The sequence below is a fragment of the Staurois parvus genome, unplaced genomic scaffold (genome assembly GCF_062004578.1).
Source record: "Staurois parvus isolate SC_StPar_1 unplaced genomic scaffold, SC_StPar_1.0 ptg000021l, whole genome shotgun sequence".
NCBI lineage: Eukaryota > Metazoa > Chordata > Amphibia > Anura > Ranidae > Staurois > Staurois parvus.
Window position 1 is genome coordinate 15049 of NW_028317817.1, and position 20927 is coordinate 35975.

Consider the following 20927-nt stretch of genomic DNA (forward strand, 5'->3'; position numbering starts at 1 on the left):
GATATATATATCTTACTACCATAACCTACCATCAAAGAACCCCCCACAACATTCTCCTGCTCCTGACAATCACAGCAATATAACATACACTATATTGCCAAAAGTATTGGGACACCCCTTCAAATCATTGGATTCAGGTGTTCCAATCACCTCCATGGCCACAGGTGTATAATATCAAGCACCCAGGAATGTAGACTGCTTCTACAAACATTTGTGAAAAAATGGGTCACACAGAGCTCAGTGAATTCAAGTGTGATACTGTGATAGGTCACCACCTGTGCAATAAGTCCATGAAATTTACTTACTATTAAATACTCCATGGTCAACTGTTAGTGGTATTATAACAAAGTGGAAGCAACTGGGAATAACAGCAACTCAACCATGAAGTGGTAGGCCACATAAAATGACAGAGCGGGGTCATAGTATACTGAAGCGCACAGTGCGCAGAAGTCGCCAACTGTCTGCACAGTCAATAGCTAAAGAGTTCCAAACTTTGTGTGGCCATCAGATTAGCACAACAACAGTGCATAGAGCGTTTCATAGAAAGGGTTTCCATGGCCGAGCAGCTGCATCCAAGCCTTACATCACCAAGTGCAATGCAAAGCGTCGGATGCAGTGGTGTAAAGCACGCTGCCACTGGACTCTAGAGCAGCGGAGATGTGTTCTCTGGAGTGACCAATCACGCTTCTCTGTCTGGCAATTTAATTTTTGGTGAGATACTCCCAAAGGCTTAATCACACCTAAAGGGATGCAGACAGTAGCTTTGCTCATTAGAACTCAGCAAGTGAATCATCCCATTCAGATTCACTCTGCACATTAACAAAGAGCTTTCTCTTCAGAGCTTAAAACACAGATCTGCAACAAAATTTGTTAAAATCCTTGTAATGTACATTGATCATCCAGGGATAATTTTTTTTCTCTCAATAAAAGTGGAGTTGCTCTTTAAATGTATATTTAAAAAGACATAACACTATATTTTATGTAGTGGTTTATTAACCAAAGTGTTTAAGCAATGAAGGTAATTTATGAAAAAAATTTATTTAAACCTCAAAAACAGGATATTTGTAAAAAAGTATTCTGCTAAATGTGTAACACACTATATTGACAAAAGTAATGGGACACCTCTCCAAATCATTGGATTCAGGTGTTTCAATCACCTATATGGCCAAAAGTGTAAAAAATCAAGCACCTAGGTATGTAAACTGCTTCTACAAACATTTGTGAAAGAATGGCCCGCTCTCAGGAGCTCTGTGAATTCAAGCGTGGTACCGTCATAGGTTGCCACCTGTAAATAAGTCCATCTGTGAAATTTTCTTGCTGCTAAATATACCCTGGTCAATTGTTTGTGGTATTATAACAAAGTGGAAGCAACTGGGAACAACAGCAACTTAGACACAAAGTGGTAGGCCAGGTAAAATGATAGAGCGGGGTTGGAGCATGAAGTCACCAACTGTCTGCACAGTCAATAGCTAGACCTCCAAACTTTGTGTGGCCTTCAGATTAGCACAATAACAGTGTGCAGAGATCTGCATGGAATGAGTTTCTGGGGCCGAGCAGCTGTATCCAAGCCTTACATCACCAAGTGCAATGCAAAGCGTGGGATGCAGTGGTGTACAGCACACTGTCACTGGAATATAGAGCAGTGGAGATGTATTCTCTGGAGCGACAAATCACGCTACTGTCTAGCAATCCAGTGGACGTGTCTGGGTTTGGGGGTTGCCAGGAGAATGGTACTTGCCTGACTGCATTGTGCAAAGTGTAAAGTTTGGTGGAGGGGGGGATTATGGTGTGGGGTTGTTTTTCAGGAGTTGGGCTTGGCCCCTTAGTTCCAGTGAAGGGACCACTTAAGGTGTCAGCATACCAAGACATTTTGGACAATTTCATGCTCCCCACTGGGTTGCCATTGAAGTTCATGTCCCTGTAGAGGCAGGTATTATAGTGTATCTTTAAGAATGCTAGACTTTTGACATATGACCAACAGATAGGGACATTGCAAACACAAACAGCTGCTGAACCTCCAACAGCCTCTGTGGTCCCTCGACCATCAGGTCCATGGGTCAGAAATGACACTCAAAGGACACCGTTGAACGTCTTCAAGAGCCGTCTGAAAACAAACACCCAAAAATGAAAAGGCTTCAGACGGCTCTTGGAGACTTTCAGTGGTTTCATTTCCCTCACTCCAGCATCCCTTTAGGTCCTTCCGCCAGCACTGTGACATCACTTTTGGGCGCCTTGTGTCATTTCTGGCCCGCGGACCCAATGTTTGGGAGACACACTCCTAAACCTTGTGGACAGTCTTCCCAGAACAGCTGAAGCTGTTATAGCTGCAAAGGATGGGCCAACTCAATATTGAACCCTACAGACTAAGACTGGGAAGACATTAAAGTTCATGGGCGTGTAAAGGCAGGCGTCCCAATACTTTTGGCAATATAGTGCGTGTGTATGTTATTTGTAGTCTGTACCTGTAGTACAATCCACAAACAATAGTGCACATTTTCTTTTTATCCTACCTAAAACAAACTAATTAAAAAAAAAATATATATAATTTTAATCCCGCTGTGATAATTCAGAGATTATCACAGCGATCAGGTGACCAGAATAGGGAGTTCAGGGTCCCAAACGTCAGTGAGATCCTGGTCTCTGTGCTGGGAGCATGCCATGCGGCGCTCTCTCAGCACTAAAATAGACGCATAAATATGCGGCCCCATGGGAAAAAAAAAGCCCATTTCAGTGGGGCCGCATATTTGCATACGCTTAGCGCCAAGGTGTTAAATACATTAACAAACTGGAACCATACTGCAGCTCACGCTGCAGTTACACAAGAACCTACAGCAACAGTTTTTTTCTATTGGAATAAAAGTTTGATACAAATAAATTAATAATTGTGATCATTGTAAGAAGCCATGTAAGTGGTAAATGGGTTGTCTCAACACTCGTAACATACATTTGCAGGAGAGATTGTTCTGTTGAAAAATAACTGACTCACTGGCTGGATCACCAGGTGAAAAAGGAAAGAAAGCCTAAAAAGAAAATGAATGCAGCCACATCTAAGAATTGGTAAGTTGCAATATAATAAAGGTTTGCTTTTGAGTTTAATACCACTTTAAAAGCTCACTCCTGTGATGGCGACAATGAACAGTAATAGCTGGGCCTCTCTAAGCAATGTTGAGGGAGTTATTAGGTCAAGCTTCACGTGTTCTGTAAATGGCCTACACCTACAGCAAGGGCATTATTCAACTTTAGGGATAGCTGCACATTTTGTTTTTATCTACATAGATAATTTTTTTTGTAAAGGGAAACTAACCCTTTAAAGGTCTCTTTCACATGAGTGTTTCAGTCAGTCCCTTTTTGATCCTTGATTAGATGACTCAAAAACAGACTACAATGTATCACTATGCAAGGCTAGGTGTAAAGTATGTTTGTCAATTTTCATCCAGGTCAGTTTATTGTCATTGGACTGAATGCAATGTTTGTGTCCAGCTCTGCCTTTGTGGACCTGAAATGATGTAAATAGACATGAACTGCCACATATCCATATACATTCGGCCAACCATAGGTATTACATGGATACATTTTTCCCCAATTCAGATGTGACAGTGGTTTACATATTATTCCAATTCAGCAGGGTGCAGTCTTTGGATCCCCTTCTAAGATGGAATGGAGGGTGCCCATGTGAATAGAGCAATGTCTCCACTTGGGACAAGGTGGAGAACATGAACACCCTTGCTTCTCCATCTCATCCAATTAGAGAATGTCTTGTATCCAAAATATACGAGGAATTCTATGAATGGAGACAGTGCCAAGTTACTGACCCCTGTCCTCAGTGTGAAGTGGGGCAGCTGCTTGGTCCAAAGCCCATAAGATGGCAGCATTAACTCTAGTAGCGCTGAGTACTACAGCAATTGTCCGCTTCCACAGCAGTACATCTGTACACGATACTCCAGGCTGAACCAATGTATGCATGCACGAAATTAAAGGGATATTAAAAAGGGAATTTTTAAATAAAACATGTTATACAGTACTTACCTGCTCCGGGCAATGGTTTTGCACAGAGCAGCCCCATAGCAAGCCGCTGCCTACGGAGGGCTCTCGTGTGTGCTTACACAAACCTATACTGTATGTATTCCCCAACACAGTTTAACAGCTATAGAAAAAAGTAGAAGATGTGACATACCATCAAATATGAGCCATATTCAGCACAAATTGTACATTTAATATGTTATATAGATTTGTGTTTCACAAAGATCAAGTGTGAACAAGACACACTACGGTTGAGACATTTTTTAGCCCTTGTCACTTTTTGTATTTAAAACAAACGATTACTACAACAGAATGGTTTCTACACTCTGAAGTACAAAGCCAAAAAGGCAAAAAAGATAACCTTGACACAGTCTTCCTGAATACTGTGTTCTTTTCCTCAAGCAACGGAAACTGAACTGTACTTTTCTTTTTGAGCTAGCACGCAACTAAGTATATCTCTTTGTGCCACACATTAACCCTGTTTGTTCTCAAGCACCATGTTAAAAAGCCATATTAATATAGCCATTTTCCTAGGCAAAAATAAAGTACCTTAAAAGAGCTCCCTAACCTGTACTTCAAGTTCTGGGCATCAGGGTGGATGGGGGGGATAAAGGCACCCATAAAAGACCTAATGTGGGGCCTTACTGAATGCCAGCATCCTATTTTTTTGGATGCAATGCATTGTTCAGTGCGAGCCACTGATTGCTTTCTGGGACTGGTATGTGGAAGATGCCAATCTGATATGCTAAATTTAATTCTGTTCTGGGTTCTGTTTATTTTTAGAACAAGTGGCACTTTATTATTTTAATATGTTGGTAGTATGTGAGGATGGAGTATGAACATGAAGAGTCTATATGGCCCTAGAGGTGATTTCTCTCCCCCTTTCTTCTTTAATGGGGGTTTGATACACATTCATATGTATTTGGTTTACTTTTAGGGGGTTTCATTACGGATGTAGTAGGAAATGTGAGGTGCTGGACACTCTGGGGGGTGAATGGTGGATTTACTAAAACTGGAGCACTCAGAAACTGATGCAGCTTGTTCAGTTAAGCTTTAGCCATAAAACCTGGAAGCCAATTGGTTTTTATGCACAGTTGCACCAAAGTTTGCACTCTCCAGCTTTAGTAAATAACACCCTGTAACTCCTGTTTGAGGATAGATATTTTTTAATGTCAGGTTTCTGTGGTAGTGAGCCCTTGCAGACCGCCAGCTCAGGGTTTCCCATGGCGCAGAGTCTAAGCCCAAGCCTGCTTCTTCACCAGGGCCCCTAATGGTGTGGATGGACTTGCAAAAAGCTGGAACCAGGTCACAGCCCCCAGCTGATGATACAGACAACACCTCTGTATGCAGAGTACAGATGGCAGGAGACAGAAGATCTGGGAAACAAGCCAAGGTCAGGGTGTGAGACAGGCAAGCAAATACGGTAGACAAATCCAGGATCAGTACATGGGAAGCCAGGCACAGAATACAAGGCAAACCAGGAGCTTGGAGAAACTGGGAAGTTGCTCAGGCAACACGGGCTGCTCTGAGCATATCTTATATAGGGACACATATTGGGAGGTGGGCCAGGAAATGATAGATGGGAAAAGGATAAGAAAAGAAAAAAAAAACCCACAGTAGAGCAGGCGACGCCCATAGGTGAACACAGGTAAACAGCACCTGAATAAAATCACAGGTCTAGCAGAAGCACTAGAGCAAGGAGATAGTTTCACAGGCAGGAAACTGTAGGCACACACCATAACATGTTGATCATGTCACAGGGTTTTTGCAGGTTAAACTGGTGTGATTATATTATATGATTTTTATTCCCCAGGAAGAACTCTGTGTCACTACATACATCAAGTATCTCTGTACATGACATATAACAAAGGTGGCCATGTTTTAACTGTGCAATGAAGGTTGTGAATGATTTATTCACACATGTATGCATGTTTGATCTCTCTGGCACATTTAAAGTCACATATTTTCTCTCTGAAAGGTAACTGAAGGCTTTTTTTTGGATAGAGTGGAGAGGGATTAGAACCACTATTTGATTTTAATGCAGTCTGTGTCCAAGCTAAGAAGATTCACCAAATCCCAAATTTGTTTTGAACCCAGAAAAGAGGGAAAATCTTCCAAAGGGGACACTAGCTCTGGTGACCCGGTGGGCCCAAAGCAATCCCCTGGGATTGCTTTTCATTTCCTGTCTTGGCTATGGGACAGGAAGCGAAGGTAAATCTCCCTAAAGGGATAGATGGCAAAAAAAAACCCAAAAAAAACAAACAAAAAAAAAAAAAACACCTGACGGGGTCCTTTACACTATCCAAAATGAAAAATGTATTTTTGTATATAGTTCTACCAGGGCTCAAAATTTCAAGTGTTGAGCTACTAGCCAGAACTTAAAGAGTTAAGGGTGGGTGGAAGGAAGGGAGGGGTGTGTGGAAGGAAGGGTAGAAGAAACGGGTGTGTGGAAGGAAGGTAGGTCGGTTGGACACACATGCTCATTCAGAAGCATCAGAGCTGTTGGCTGCTCTGTGTTCAATTTCCCGCCTGCACTTCCTCTGACGCTGCACGGACTGGAGTGTGGGCAGGCAGAGCAGATCCAGCCTCTCTTTCTCCTCCCTCTTTCAATAAAGCAGCTGGAAGCCACAGGAGGGAGAGGAGGAGATGCGGCTTCCAGCTGCTTCACTGAAAAACATGCAGGGACATTGCTGCTTGTCACCACTGCACAGATCATACCTGATAGTTACGTTTCTTTCCTGACCCTAAGGAGCACACAGTCACTTCTCCTCCTCTTCCTCCTGCGGCTTCCAGCTGCTTCATTGAAAGCCATACAGGAGACCGCTGATTACTACCGCCCCTCCCACACACCGCTAGTCCCGGCGCTGCTCACCCCCACCTGATTTCCACTCGTCCAATACGAGTGGAAATTTCGAGGGCTGGTTCTACTTTAATGCCTTTTTGGTTGGAGGGATCATTTTGTCGTCTTGAACAAGGCATGGTGGCCAAAGAGTGACAAGTACTCACAAAAGGGTTCCACCATTTCTATACTTTGTAACCTCTTGGTTTCCAAGCACCACATTAAAATGGCATGTGAACATGTCTATTTTCCTAGCCGAAAAATGTAAGTGCTTTAAAAGAGGTCACAACCTCTAAAGGTTTGGGGCATCAGACAGATCATTATACAGCATAGTATGCAGACTATAGAAACTGCATTCCTTAGTTGCTTTTTTGTGGGAAAGTAATCATCTTTGGCTATAAGGAAGCAACATATGTTCAAAATCATAAAAAAGTCTGAGAGGCAAAGAGCTTTACTTTCACAGGCTTATTAGAAGGCTGCCATACTGACCTTTGAAAAGCTAGCTGCTTGGTCTTTAGTTCTTTAGGAGGCACTGATCCAGGGACACCTACATGGTATTTAGGCAAAAAACATTTTCAGGAGAGATTAGCAATGGCAACCTACATGCATCTCATAACAGCCAGGTAACACACTTTGTTGTATCTTTAACTAACAGGTTTCTTTTGCTGCTGATAAAGAATGAGCACACAGGATTTATTTATAACTTTTATTAAAATCGTGATTTTGGTCATTCATGGAAGCTTACTGATGCAGCTGCAAAAGTGCCACTTGATGCTTAACCAGTAAATCTAACAAGCTGCAAGAACCAGACGTCATCGTACTGCTACCCACATGACTTCATGTTGAACATTTTTTTTCCAGTGAATAGTCAATACATAAAATGCTACAGTTCTACACTGTACATAGAAGAACATGTTGCATCACTTATGGGAGACTGTAAAAAGCAGATTACAAATCAATTTACAACAGCGGATTAAGTATTTAGCAATTGATCAAGTAAACTATAGCATTAAAACTATACCTCTCATTCACCTCTCATCCATACGTTTAAAACGACTTTTTTTGCTGTAAAATAACAGTCATGAGAAACAGCTGCTCATTCTTATAACCATCATATTACCACCAAACTGACACAACTTCCAAGCTGAAGAACAATTAGGCGTGAATGCCATTCATTTATCCTAATTAGCTTCACCAAAGCTGTTTTAATAAGCTTAACCTTATCACTGCCTGAAAGGCCCAACAGTCACCAAGAACTGCAGCTAAATACACTGTGGTTGGAGATATTTTTTTTTCAGTATTTTAGGGAAATGTAGTTAATTTATCACTTTTAGTGTTTACACGTAAACAATTTGCTTCTGTTAGAATACAAATATCCACTGACTCGCTGTGGATTTTAAAAGAGACACACATGCTTAGATGTCCAGAGCTGTACCAGAGAATAGTTGAGTTGAACAAGTTGGTGCCAAATTTTTTTGGAGAACATTTACCATCAGACCTTAATTTACTTCATATACACTTTAGAGAATTAAGCTTCAAGATTATAGTCATGCACGTGTCATTGCGTTATTTCAGCTTTGCATGTCAAGCAGTTACAGTAAAAACCATGACTACGGAAGGTTCGTTGACAGACACAGTCTTCTATTGTCTCTCATCCTAACCGGCAAGATGGGATTACGCAGTCAGGCAGAAGCTGGTTGATGTGACTTCCTAAGTAACCTTGCCTTCAACAGAAAAAAGTCCTAGCCAGTTTTTGGGTTTGAGGTTAGCATTAGAAGCAAGGAGAGGACAGAGGATTGTTACAGAGACCAGGGGCCACAAAACGAACCTTGAAGACCTAACTACATAATTACAGGTCTGTACTGATAACTTTGCTTAAAGAAATGAGAATCAATAAAAGCTTGCATAGGGCAGAGTAATTCCGTGATAGACTTTCAATTTTTTATTTTCTTAAATGAACCAGAAAAGGGTTTTAGTCATGCACTGGCTTAGAACAATCATTTTAGATCTAATCTGCAGTCAAAAGCCTGTACATGAAGAACCCAAGACTTTCCAAGGCCATTTCTTATCCACGCGGATACTAATTGTGTACGACTAATCCAAATGCATGATATTCTCATCTGCCTGCCAATCAAATAGCCTTGGTAAAAGAAACATATAAACAGAATCCATAATAGATCTGTCATATGTAAAGCAGCCCAACCTACCCGTGTATGACCAGCTTTTAATTTACATCCGACAAGTCCGATATTTGTCCATGCCTCTAATTGACCACTGAAGAAAAAGTAAACACGCTGTGGTATTTTTGAGAACCCAATAGATTTTTTTTACCCACTTTAACTTGGCTAAAAATTAAACAACTGTTTTTACTATGGTCAACACTACTCATTTTCTTATATTCTAGCCTGTGCAAGAAACACAAAATGCAGAAACTGAACTCAATTGTGTGTTCACCCTTCTGTATATTGGTATGCTTTTAAATCTGACGACAAGGACACAGATTGAGTATTCTATTTATACCTGAATGGTGTAAAACACATTCTCAAAAAAAAAAAAAATTATAGGTTTCATGCATTCTGCAGGATTCTGTCGTTCTAGCATACATTTCTTTTTTCTTTTCTTTTTTTTTTTTTAAGAACACTTTGCCCATTTAAGTTGGCTAACAAATACATACTTACTGCGTTATTCACAAAAAAAAAAAACATTTTGAAATAAAAGACTGTTTGTTCCACGGCATCTTTATTCATTTTGTCTAACACAGGTAAAGGCTAGAGTCTCTACTCTATTCTATAAACCCTTGTACACACGGTTGGTTGGTTCTCACCATATGTATAGACACACTGATAATTCAACAAGACTTCATTGCAGTGCTATAACCTTACATCTACATAAGATTTTAAGATCTTCAGCTACATATTGTTGCTAGTTACATCATATACTCATACAGGAAAAAATACAAGACTTATTGATTTCCACAATTATTAATCTGTACACTAATGTAACTATATGCAACTTCTGAAGACAAATCAAGGGTACAAGAAAGGTTCAGAGCACGCTAACAGTTTGGTCCAAGATTATCTTAACGTAGTGCTTACTGTCTCCCTCCCATTAAGAGAACAAGGAAACATGACAGACATGACATGCACACGCTCACTTATGGACAATTGTAGAAACAGATTAACTGCTGTACAACCTCAGGCTCAACCATACATATATAATAAGGCTATTATAATACAGCTATATGCAGCATAAACTGTCAACACAGCCATTCATAAGTCAGCACCGTATATACATATGTATATATATATAATATATAAACAATTTGAAACAGCAGACACATGGGAATAATTAAAAAGTGCCATTCCAAGGCTGCACATAAAAAAAAAATCAAACATATTTACAAAGCTTGGAAAAAAAATAGCTGCAAAATAATTTATTGCCAATGCCCCTTAGGAAAAAATATGGCCATTTTGTACATAACAGGTTTTTTCCATGTTACATAAAGTTATAGCCTTCTCTATTCATTTACAAAATCCCTGCTTGAGGGTTTCTCAGCAAAACCTGCTCTATGGCTTCACCATGTTAAAAGATAATAAATAATTTCTAAAATGTCTAAAATAATTTGCAGTAATAAAACTAGAGCTAAAACTAAACGTAGACCTATAGAGGTTAATAACAGCCAAAGGAAAAAAATACAGATAAAGACGACAGGTGGAGGGAGGAGGGTGGTATATGCCAGTGTGATGCTACAGAATTCCTGCCCACTTTGTAGGTCTTTGGTTGTGCAGCTGCTGGGGCATTGGAGGATAATGCACTGGGGTACATGTATAAAACTAGCACAGGCTGAAAGCTAGGCAATGTATGTGCTATGTTAAAACAGATAACGTTCACTACCTCACATGATAGCAAAAGTGCGCATATGTGTATGATAAAATAACATGCATTATCTAAAAGCATATACAAAGCACAGTCACTGCCTGGTTTTCAGTTTGAAACCATTTTTCTTTGGATATGGAGAATTTCATGCTCACAGCAACCAAGACTGACTAAGATAATTGTTCGCTCAGACACTGTAAGAAACAAGGTCCAGTGGCCATACTCTAGGGCCATTATAAATTTCTATTAAAATGACCCGGTCGGCACAGGCTCATTTTGTATAAAGCATACCAGTGATAAGAGGCAAAAATAACTTGCCTTTCTGGCAGCCTGATTGCTGATGCCTCTTTGCTATATGTGGGTCGAACACCTGTCTTCCCTGCCGCTTCCGATGCTTCTTCCTGACAACTCGTACACACTATCGTGATGTATTAGCAGGTGTCAGAAACCACAGCATGTGATGGGGGAACTAGGCAAGTTCCTATCCCCAGAAGTGTGAAATAATAGCAGCAGTCGGGAGCTTTTCAACAAATGTGCCACCAGGAAGGTAAGTATATTAGCTCTTTTATTACAGGTATGCTTTTTAATACAGAGCGATTCTGGGCTGACAAGATCACTTTAAAGTACTTTTTCTAGTCTTACAGGTATGAGCACGGCTACATTAAAGTTGATCTCTAAACAAATAGTTTTGGGTACAGTAGAAACACAGTTGGAACCTGAACTCTGTTTTTTGTTGCTGTCTGTAGCTTGTTGAAGATTTTCCTTAATTTCTTTTTTCTAGTTACAAAGCTGTAAAAGTGGCAAGAAGCAAGGGTGAATCTCCAATGAGGAAACAGCAGCAATAAAAAGTTAACCAAGTATAGCCTTCCCCCTCCCTATTAGTAAATTTTGATTTCATAGTCATTGTGTCCCTGTGATTTCCACCTCGCTTTCTTTGTCACCAGGACAGAATGTGAGGGAAAATCTCCGAAATTGGGCCACTGACATTAGAAAAAAACGGAGATAAAAAAACAAAAACAAAATCAGGAAAAAAAAAAAAAAAACTTGACAGGGTTCAAACTAGTCTATCAAAAAAATTAAATAAATTTGGTTAGAAAAACACATAGAACCACCAAAATTACAATTTACTAATTCTGTAAAACATGTTTTTAGTCGTTCTTGAGGAGTAATAAAAATACCGCTACAGATAATTAGGCCATAAATCGGAAACCATTTAGTCACCCGATATTGTTTTGTTGATGCATTGGAGTAATGCACAGTGAGATACTTCAACACATGTTTATGCATGGTTGGCACTGCAGTGATATTTGTTTTACAATCTCAAGGCACCTTACCAAGGCTCACTTCAACATCTGTTTTAGTGCACCATCTGTGCATGGTGGTGGTGTGCATTGGGAAAAAAAAAAGAAATCAGATGACTTCGTATGTTAAGGTGCGCTTCCAGTCTATTCAAAATAAGGACTGCATTAACCTAATTCACAGTCTGAACATGGCCTTAAATGAGGCCTTCATTTAAAACGTTAGATTTTAGTACAGGTAAAAATTGATTTAGGGAGTCCATTTGTAACTTAATTCTCAACTATGCAGCTCCTGGCATAGTTTTAAGTGGAGTACATATTTAAGCTGGCCATACAGGTTGAATGCCAAATGATTTTAACGAGATTTGTACATAACCAAAGCTGGCCAGAGAGGAGTCATTTTTTTCTCGTTCAGCCAGCAGGTTGAATGAAGGACAACAAACCCAATTCCCCCATCCTCACATATGAGGTCATTGCGTTCAAGGTGTCATTGTATTCTGACAGTGTGGAGGCTTCCCCACATCAGAATACACCAACAGAGTGACTGTACAACCGCCCTGTCAGAGAATTTTCAATCAGCAGATCAACTTCTGTACAACTAGTGTCCATACAAGGATCAAAATTTGGCAGCTCCTTGCTGAACCAGCCGAATTTCAATCCATTTATGGAAAGCTTAAGCTTTGTTTGAGGTTTATGACTCAGAGATCAAAGCTAAAGAAAAATTAAAAGTACTGTGTTGGGAGTGTTGCATTGTTTAAGGGTCAATTTACCCAAATCTAATGGGCTAGACTATAATGGTTGAATTCACCATCCTGGCGACTCCCTGGCACATCCACCTGCCATAGCAGGGTCTTAAGCTGGGTATACACGTACCGAAACTCAGCCAGATTCCCAGGAAATGGCCAAATTTCGGTATGTGTATAGTCCTGTTCAACAGAAGCTGGATATCAAATTGTCCTGCTGGAAAACCATCATTCGATTAGCCACTGCAGAGGTGATCAGTGTATTGTGATGGGAAAAAGTCCAGGCTGACAGAATACAATAGAGCAGCGGGGGAGAGCACTACATCCATATCGCTTGTGTGAATGCGGGGATCTCTGAGCTTACCCTGCTTTATTCTCCCTGTAGGCAGGGAAGGATATAAGAAGAGCCTGCCAGCAGATTTGGGTGGGCTTACCTTTTGTTGTGAATTAAGAGAAAAGTATTTTGTTCCATTCCCAACTGGTGAAGTACACTGACAATATCTGCAACACCCTGGCTGTGTGTATGTGGGGGCATGTACAAAAGACAGTATTAGTATATTTACCAGCTGAGCAAAACTCTGCTTAGGAAAACAATTACTGATGTACAAATCACTAAGGACGGCTGAGTCCAGTACACTTGCCTCAATAGTAAAAAGTAAATTTAAGTGGCACCCATTTTGTGAAATGAATAATGGGAAGTGCTCAGATTCTTAGTCAGTTCCTGTGTATAAGAATAAGAAGGGCTATAGGATTGCCCACACACTGAATCAACCTGCAGCAGTGGTTACTTGGTTCTGTTTGAAATACAGGACTGCTTACAAAGCTTAGCACACCATCATTTAATTTAGAGGCATCATTTGTGTACCACAGAACCATTTAAAAGTTCTCCATCTGGCACAGTAAGGGTTCCCATGGTTCATTTCAAGAGGGTATAATAAAACAGGACAGCCAATTGATTTATTAAACATTTGGTCACTTTATGCTATATTATATTTACCTGTGATGTACATAAAAGTACATTTCAGGTAGAAATCAGATTATACCCAATCTGATGATCAAGGAAAGATGGTAAGTGCCCCCAGGCCCTGTTTTCAAAAAAATGAGATACTATGAAAAAGTTGGACAAATCCTGTTGTGAAAACAACGAAAAACGTTATTTGGAGATCAGGTATTTTAGAATTTTAAATCTTTGACTGCAGTTCCACCAGATGGCACCTAATAGAAATGGGATTCCCTCAATCAGTCCCAAATGGTTCTTCCTGTTTTTTTTTTTGTTTTTTTTGGTAGATTCTTAATTTTTAAACATAACAAGGAAGGGGGTAGGTTGCAGACAAACAACAGTGCATGTGATGTCGGAAGAAAAGGGGCAGTATATTGTTACAGAAGGATTCTACTATTGATGTCCAATATGGCTCAGGTCTCGCTCTGTTTTTGTTGTGTGTAAAAAAGAGAGCATATGGATCAGTACTGTGAGAGACCATACAGGTCAGTAAAATATGCATGTTTAGTAAAAAACTGAATTTGCCTGGGTCTGTTTTACAGATGTATTTACACACACTGTACTTTGTGTTACCAAATTTATGTAAATACATCGGTAAAATAAGACTGGGAAATACAATTTGCCATGGTGACCACTGCTGTAGTTTGGTGGCTCCTGATTTTTTCAGCTGGCTATAAGGTCTCAGTGACATTTGCCCAGACCCGTTCTAAGAGTACAAGAGGGCCTCTTAAAGGCTGGTACAAGCAAGCTCAAGGTGCACAATACAAGAGACTGTTATATCAAGGTCTGTCATTGCCACTTCCCAAATTTCTGCTGACTGTTAAACTTGGTAAAGACAGTTTTTTTTTCGTTTAACCAGCGAGTTGAATGGAAAAAAAACTAGTAGATTCTTGCATCAACACAATTGGGTACAAGCCACTGATCGAAGGAGGTTTTCCAGCAGGACCATTCAACAGAAGCTGATCAAATGATCAGATTCTGTCAAACCGGGAAGGCTACACGCAGATCGAAATTTGACCGGTCCCTGCTGAACTGTCTGATTTTCGATCCAAGTGTACCCTTTACTGTGTTCCCCTGAGATGAGAGTACTCATCTTTTTTTTTTTATCCAAAACCAAAAGCAAGCATTTTAATTAATGGAATGATAAGGAAAAAAAATTTCCCAGTCAGATTGCGCCCCACGTAAAGTCAATGACAAGCTTCAGAAGTAGAGTAAAAAGGACCAAACATAGCACCCATGCTACTGCTGAATGGAGGTCGCTAGACCATTTAAACAACCAGTTTACAGAGATCAGAAGAGGAAAAAAAATAACATTTATATATATCATTTATTAATGCAAAGTTGTTGAACCACTATGGCTCTATGTTCACTGATACTGTAAATATGGCACTCCTGATCCAGTTAAAAAAGCAACGTGACTTTTAATGTCCCGGGTGAAAAGTAGTCAGCTGTTCACTTCTAATTATTGTTAAAGAGCAAATGGTTTCATATTTAATCTAAAGTTACGGCCAAAAAGATTATTAAATGTGTGTGTGATGTTACTTGTTTGATGAACACTTTGTCTGTGTGCACAGACATTGTGTAACTGGCTGTATTGTCTGATTTGCAATCATGAAATTTAAGTGTTAAACTTTCAGACCTTTGGCCACCTTCATTATGCGCATGTATATCTTAGATCTATTTAATATCTGGCTAACCAATGTTCTTATCCAAAAACTGCATGTGATGGAGCACTTGGTTATAAAAAGGACTGCATCTGTGGTCTTTGAGGTCTGGCTGCTCAGATCTGTGGCACTGTCAAGATCTGTAAGCTCTAACTACATGTGTGAATGATCTGCTAAAGGCCTGGCCATCAGTTCCTGAGCATTAGCTGGATCAGTTGTCCAGATGCTACATACAGGGCCAACTTTAAACCCTCTCACCAACAGAACTGATGTATGCACAAATAGATTTTTATTTTTTCTACATCACTTAATGGGAAAATAAATATACTGCCATATATAGTGGATGACAGTTTTTTTTTTATAAATTCTTTTTGTTTCAGAATTTGATAAATTATACTTTTAACCTTTACAGGATATCCTGAAATATATCATTTACTATATGTAACTCTAAATGATCCTGCACAAGTTTGATATATTTTTAAAAAGAAAATAGACATATTTTACAGTTAAACATTAAATATTTAAAGAAATGCTAAACGTTAATGCAAAACGTGCACCAAGGATTCTGGAAACTGGCTATGTAAACAACCACACCAATGTGGTTTGCCTTGTATCCAGACCACCGTTCAGCTTTATACAGGACATGGTTTCATTGTTCACCCCAAAGAATCAGGAAAACTGGTGGATTTAACCTGCACCGACCACTTTGCATGACTGTTAAAATACACAAAATGGTGAAACGAAATAAAGATTGTCTTATTTAATGTAAAAAAATAAATTTGCTTTAATGTTTTTAGACACTAGTTTAATTTGGGACTGGTCTGAGGCATGTTCCAATATTTCTAAGCCAGCTATTGGAAATTACAGCTGGAACACTGTTTTCAGTGCATCTTTCATTTGTGCAAGCCTTGGAATATGCCAATCCACCCCAAGGGGTAGATTTAACAATAAAACATTATTGCTTTGGTTCTCTCTCAGACACACAAATACACCACGATCACAAGAGTAAGGATTGGAATTATGAGAACAAGGAAATCCAGGAAGGTCTCCTTAGCTTAAGTGCTGAAAATGAGACTTAAGTGCTCCTCACACTGTATGCTTGTAGGTCACACTCAACGTGATTTTTCTTTGTTAAAACAAATTAAAGTTACACAATAAAAAATATTGAAAGTCGGCAGAAATAGTGCTGTCTAGCAGCCTGCACAAAATAAAACATGCTGCTGATCTACCTGGGGAAAAAAATAATAAATAATCGCCCATGAAGCCCACTTTAAAAAATGAAGACGAAAAAAAATGGAATACACAAACAGCAAATGTCCTCAGCCATAAACAATGGCATTTTACTGCTCTGTACATCAAGCCACTGTTATATGACATGGCAGCAACTGGTTTGACTAGCGGTACATAGAAGTCCCTCCTTGGGATTCCGCTGGATATTCACAGAAATCGTTTTTTCACACAGAGGTAGCTGTAGTACATTATTCTTAAAGTTCTTGTTCTTGAGACGTTCCAGTTCATTAGTGGTGTCTGACATTTGATCAGAGAATAACTTTATACCGCTAGACGGGGTAGCTTTACTGGCACTACTATTCGAGCTTATGCACATCTTCCAAGTAGACTTCTCTTGCACTTTGACACTTGAGAAGGACAGGTTATTTTGGGGGTCAATTATATACTTGGCCCCATTATGCAGTTGGGAACCTAAGCAAAGACCCATTAATTTCAGGCTCTCTACAAGTTCTCCTGCACTTCTTGGGGACTGCTGCACCGGGTTACCAGAACAGGTGCGGGTGTTTCCAGAAGAGTTGTTGGTATTACCACTAGAAGTATTGGAGGGGCTACCCCCTCCTTTATTATCACTTGGACTGGTTTTGTCAACACCTCCACTTCCATTGCTTGGTTTACTCTGGCCTCCCCCATCACCTTGATTTCCAGGTGGACCTTCACTGCTGTCTCGTCTATGCCAAGAATAGGTAAACCCGCTATCTTTATCTAGCCGCCTTCTGCTCTCAGAGTCATCATCACTTGTTTCTGAACTGCTGCAACTTGAACCCCGACCCTGGCTTTTCCTCCTATGGTATCTTTTGTGTACAGTGCCAGGGGAAGCAATGTTCATTTTTAATCTACTAAGCTTTGGAGGAAGATTTTCGTCCATATCAAACTCATCGTCAGATTCACCTTCCTCAAAGATCTGGTTCAGCACTGGAGCACTCTTTCTTGATGTTAGTCGGTTTGTAACAGAAGGTTTGCGCCGTAAAACAACTTGTGTGGAAAGGGGAATGGGTTTCTTTTCTTCTTCATCTTCCTCTTCGTCCTCTTCCACTCTGAAAAGGCATTTTCTACCACTAGTTGATGGGTTCAAACTCGCAGGAGGAATTCCTGAAGCTGCTGGACCAGCAAAATCTGGTACATCCTCTTTTTTCAGGGGCTCCACAAGACCTTTATTTCTATGGCCATTAAGCACATTATCTGTGCTGCGAGCTGGAGTGGGTGGAACAGCCACATGGGCTATTGGAGAAGCTGTCAAATCATCCTCCAAGTCTTGAGGAACATCAATCTTTGTGGGCCAGGACTGCCTGCACAAAAACAAAACAAAAAACAAAGTTTTAAAAAAAATCCAAGAAAATGGATTATATGTCAAATGGTTACAAAAAGAATGGTCAACAAGCATTTTTCACTTCCAAACTGCTTTTCTCCCCAAGCAAGTGTACAGGAATGCAACAGATACTTGAAGCAGGTCAGAAGGAGGTAAATAATATCAGAAGCTTCTCAAACTGATGTTTAATGCAAGTTTGTCAACAATTTTAACAGCACGCAAAAAAAGCTATGTTCCAAAGATTAAAAAAAAACAAAAACAAAAAAAACAAAGAGCACAAATACTAGAGGAATAGGAAAGTTGTATGTTACCTATAGTACCTGGACTTTAGCTGCTTTTTTCTAGTTTAATTTCTAATTTGTTTCTACAAACTATTATTATTCACCTTTCCTACAGTTTTATACATATAAAAATTATAATTTAAATTATAAGTAAATCATTTAAACATTTTCAAGGTATTATAAGTGGACATTTAAACAGCTAATGTTTTCATATATTGTTATATAACTGAATGCCTGATTTCTATTATCGTAGGTCTTCTATTTAACTTTTCTGTGATATACTGTATCGTCTTCATTGCACACAATATGAACAGTCTTGACAGCCTGGCCAGTCTCTAGGCCAAGCAATGCCATGTCTAGTTGCTATGATACAAACAAGCACTACAGAGACTTGGCAAGCACACGTACATTGCATTTCAAAGACTTGATGCATACACAGCAGAATAAGAGCGCTCATGCTGCAAGTTACTCATAACTAATAGCGTTTCACAGCAATATATACAATCATAGCACTAAAGAGTTAATTCTAAACACAAATTACAACATAATAAAACCCTGCTGCATTTTCATGTTGCTGCAAGGGCGAGTCTTCGCAAAATATATAATTCATCTTTGGTCAGATGCTGCAGTTTAAACAACCTCTGTGCTTGTGTTCTTGGGTCTGCACAATGTGTTGTGGCAGTTATGAAGGGCTCTCACACTGATTGTTAATTTACTTTATTGTTTATTGTATGGAGAATGCAGCAGCAGGCATTAGACCATGCAAAACTGGCCAGAAACACTAAAGTCACAGGTGGGGAGGAACAGAATCAAAAACTATAGTGGGAGGTTTTGCCATTTGAGCATCCAAGACATGTAAATAATCAAGGAGGAAACCAGGGATCATCTTTAACTAAACTCACTATTTTGATGAACTGACCCTTTAAATGGCACAATTAGTTAAAAAAAAAAAAGTGGATATTATCGACTGTCTTGCCCCGACAAAGTTTTAGGGCAATAATTTCAACAATTTTCATAAATATTAAGTGCAAGTCTTACCAGATTATGGACAATATATGCCCATGTTTCATAAGTAATGGGTCGCGACCCAAAAAATAGGGTCGTGACAGGGGGCGGACTGGGCTGTGAAGTGAGTGCCCCCCGAACCTAATGCCCCAATAAAAATGCCTGGTGCCCTGACAACATAGCTTAATAAAAACTTACGGCTGCAAGGACTTTCATTTTCACTAGCGCTGTGATTAGTGCACTATCCATTTTGGAAGAAAGTGGTTTGTTTACTGTTTAAAAGTGCACATACATTGTAGAACACTGCACAAGTTATGTGGAATAAATTATGTTTTGGAAATGAAATAATTTTTGGGTCGCAACTTAATGACCAAGGACAAATATGGGTCCTGAGGTTCCACAGGTTGAGAATCACTGATCTATAGATCACAACTCCAAAGACAAGAGAAATTATAGTGAAAAGAATTTTGACATACCTGTAAATTCCATATCCTGGAGTACAGTACAGGACATAGTGGGGCTCCAGGGTTGTGGGTTCGTTTTTTTTTTTAAGCAACAGTAAGGTGATCACAAAAGGAAAGAGGGGAGGGACATGTGTCCTAACCGGTCTTGTAGCGTAAACCAAAATATGGAATTCTTTTATTTTAATCATATAGTACAGGACATGGGAATTCTTAGACCACTGAACATCCTAAACAAACAATAGCTTGGGGGTGGGTGACAAAAAAAACAAAAGGCCTACAGGAAAAACTAGGAAGCGTAAACTCGAACAGACAATTGACGACAGAGTCAGAGGCCCAAAGAGTCACCTGGAAAAAAACTATTTTGAAACCATGAACCGAGGATCAGGTGGTGGCACCACAAACCGGGAAAATAAAATAGATGTTTGATGCTGAAAAGGCCCAGGAACCCTGACAACACTGGAAGAATGGCTTCAGGTAAGCAAGGAAGAACTTGTTTCCTAAGGGCAAAAGCCCTAAAAAAAAGTAAAAAACATCCATTATATAAAACACACAGCAGGGTGAAAGAGGATGGACGAATCCCACAGAAAGACCACTCTGTGGGAAAACAGACAAGGTGGTCAGTTCAAAAGGGAAGAGGAAAGTCCTGACCGCAACCATATGTAAGGCATGACAGACAGAGAGGTGGTATGAAACTCCCACAAAATGTGAAGAGCGTCAGTAAAGCAAAAAGGACTAGTTGTCTACACACAGCGGAAAAAGGGGCTCCCAGGAGGAAAATTGGAGAAGCCAAAGCAGAACTTTGACTGCCAAGAGAAATGGAGAGGAGCGGAAGGCTGCATTCTTACAAAAGTACCTATTAGGGGGTAATACCCAAGAACAAGAGGAGGGCTCAGTGTGGGCAGAAACCTTTAAAGAAGGCTCTAGAGCAGGGATGTCAAACTGGTGGCCCTCCAGCTGTTGCGGAACTACAAATCCCATCATGCCTCTGCCTTTGGGAGTCATGCTTGTAACTGTCAATCTTGCAATGTCATAATGAAGGGAGACTGAATGAAAATAATGTCAGGACTAGAGCCCAGGAAGGATACAGGATCAACAGAATAGGAGAAATGTGAGCATTGGCATTTGGGCAAACAGTTTAAAG

The 20927-nt window shown here is 39.9% G+C and overlaps 1 protein-coding gene across 1 annotated transcript in view; it reads right to left on the bottom strand.

Moving 5' to 3' along the window:
- Window positions 1-7551: 7551 nt before the first annotated feature.
- Window positions 7552-20927, bottom strand: part of SNRK (SNF related kinase) — a 114543-nt gene continuing 101167 nt past the window's right edge. Inside the window, exon 6 of the mRNA XM_089690659.1 lies at window positions 7552-18016. Within this exon, the coding sequence (XP_089546785.1) occupies window positions 16807-18016 (1210 nt within the window). The 3' untranslated portion in view covers window positions 7552-16806. The remainder of the gene's footprint in view (window positions 18017-20927) is intronic.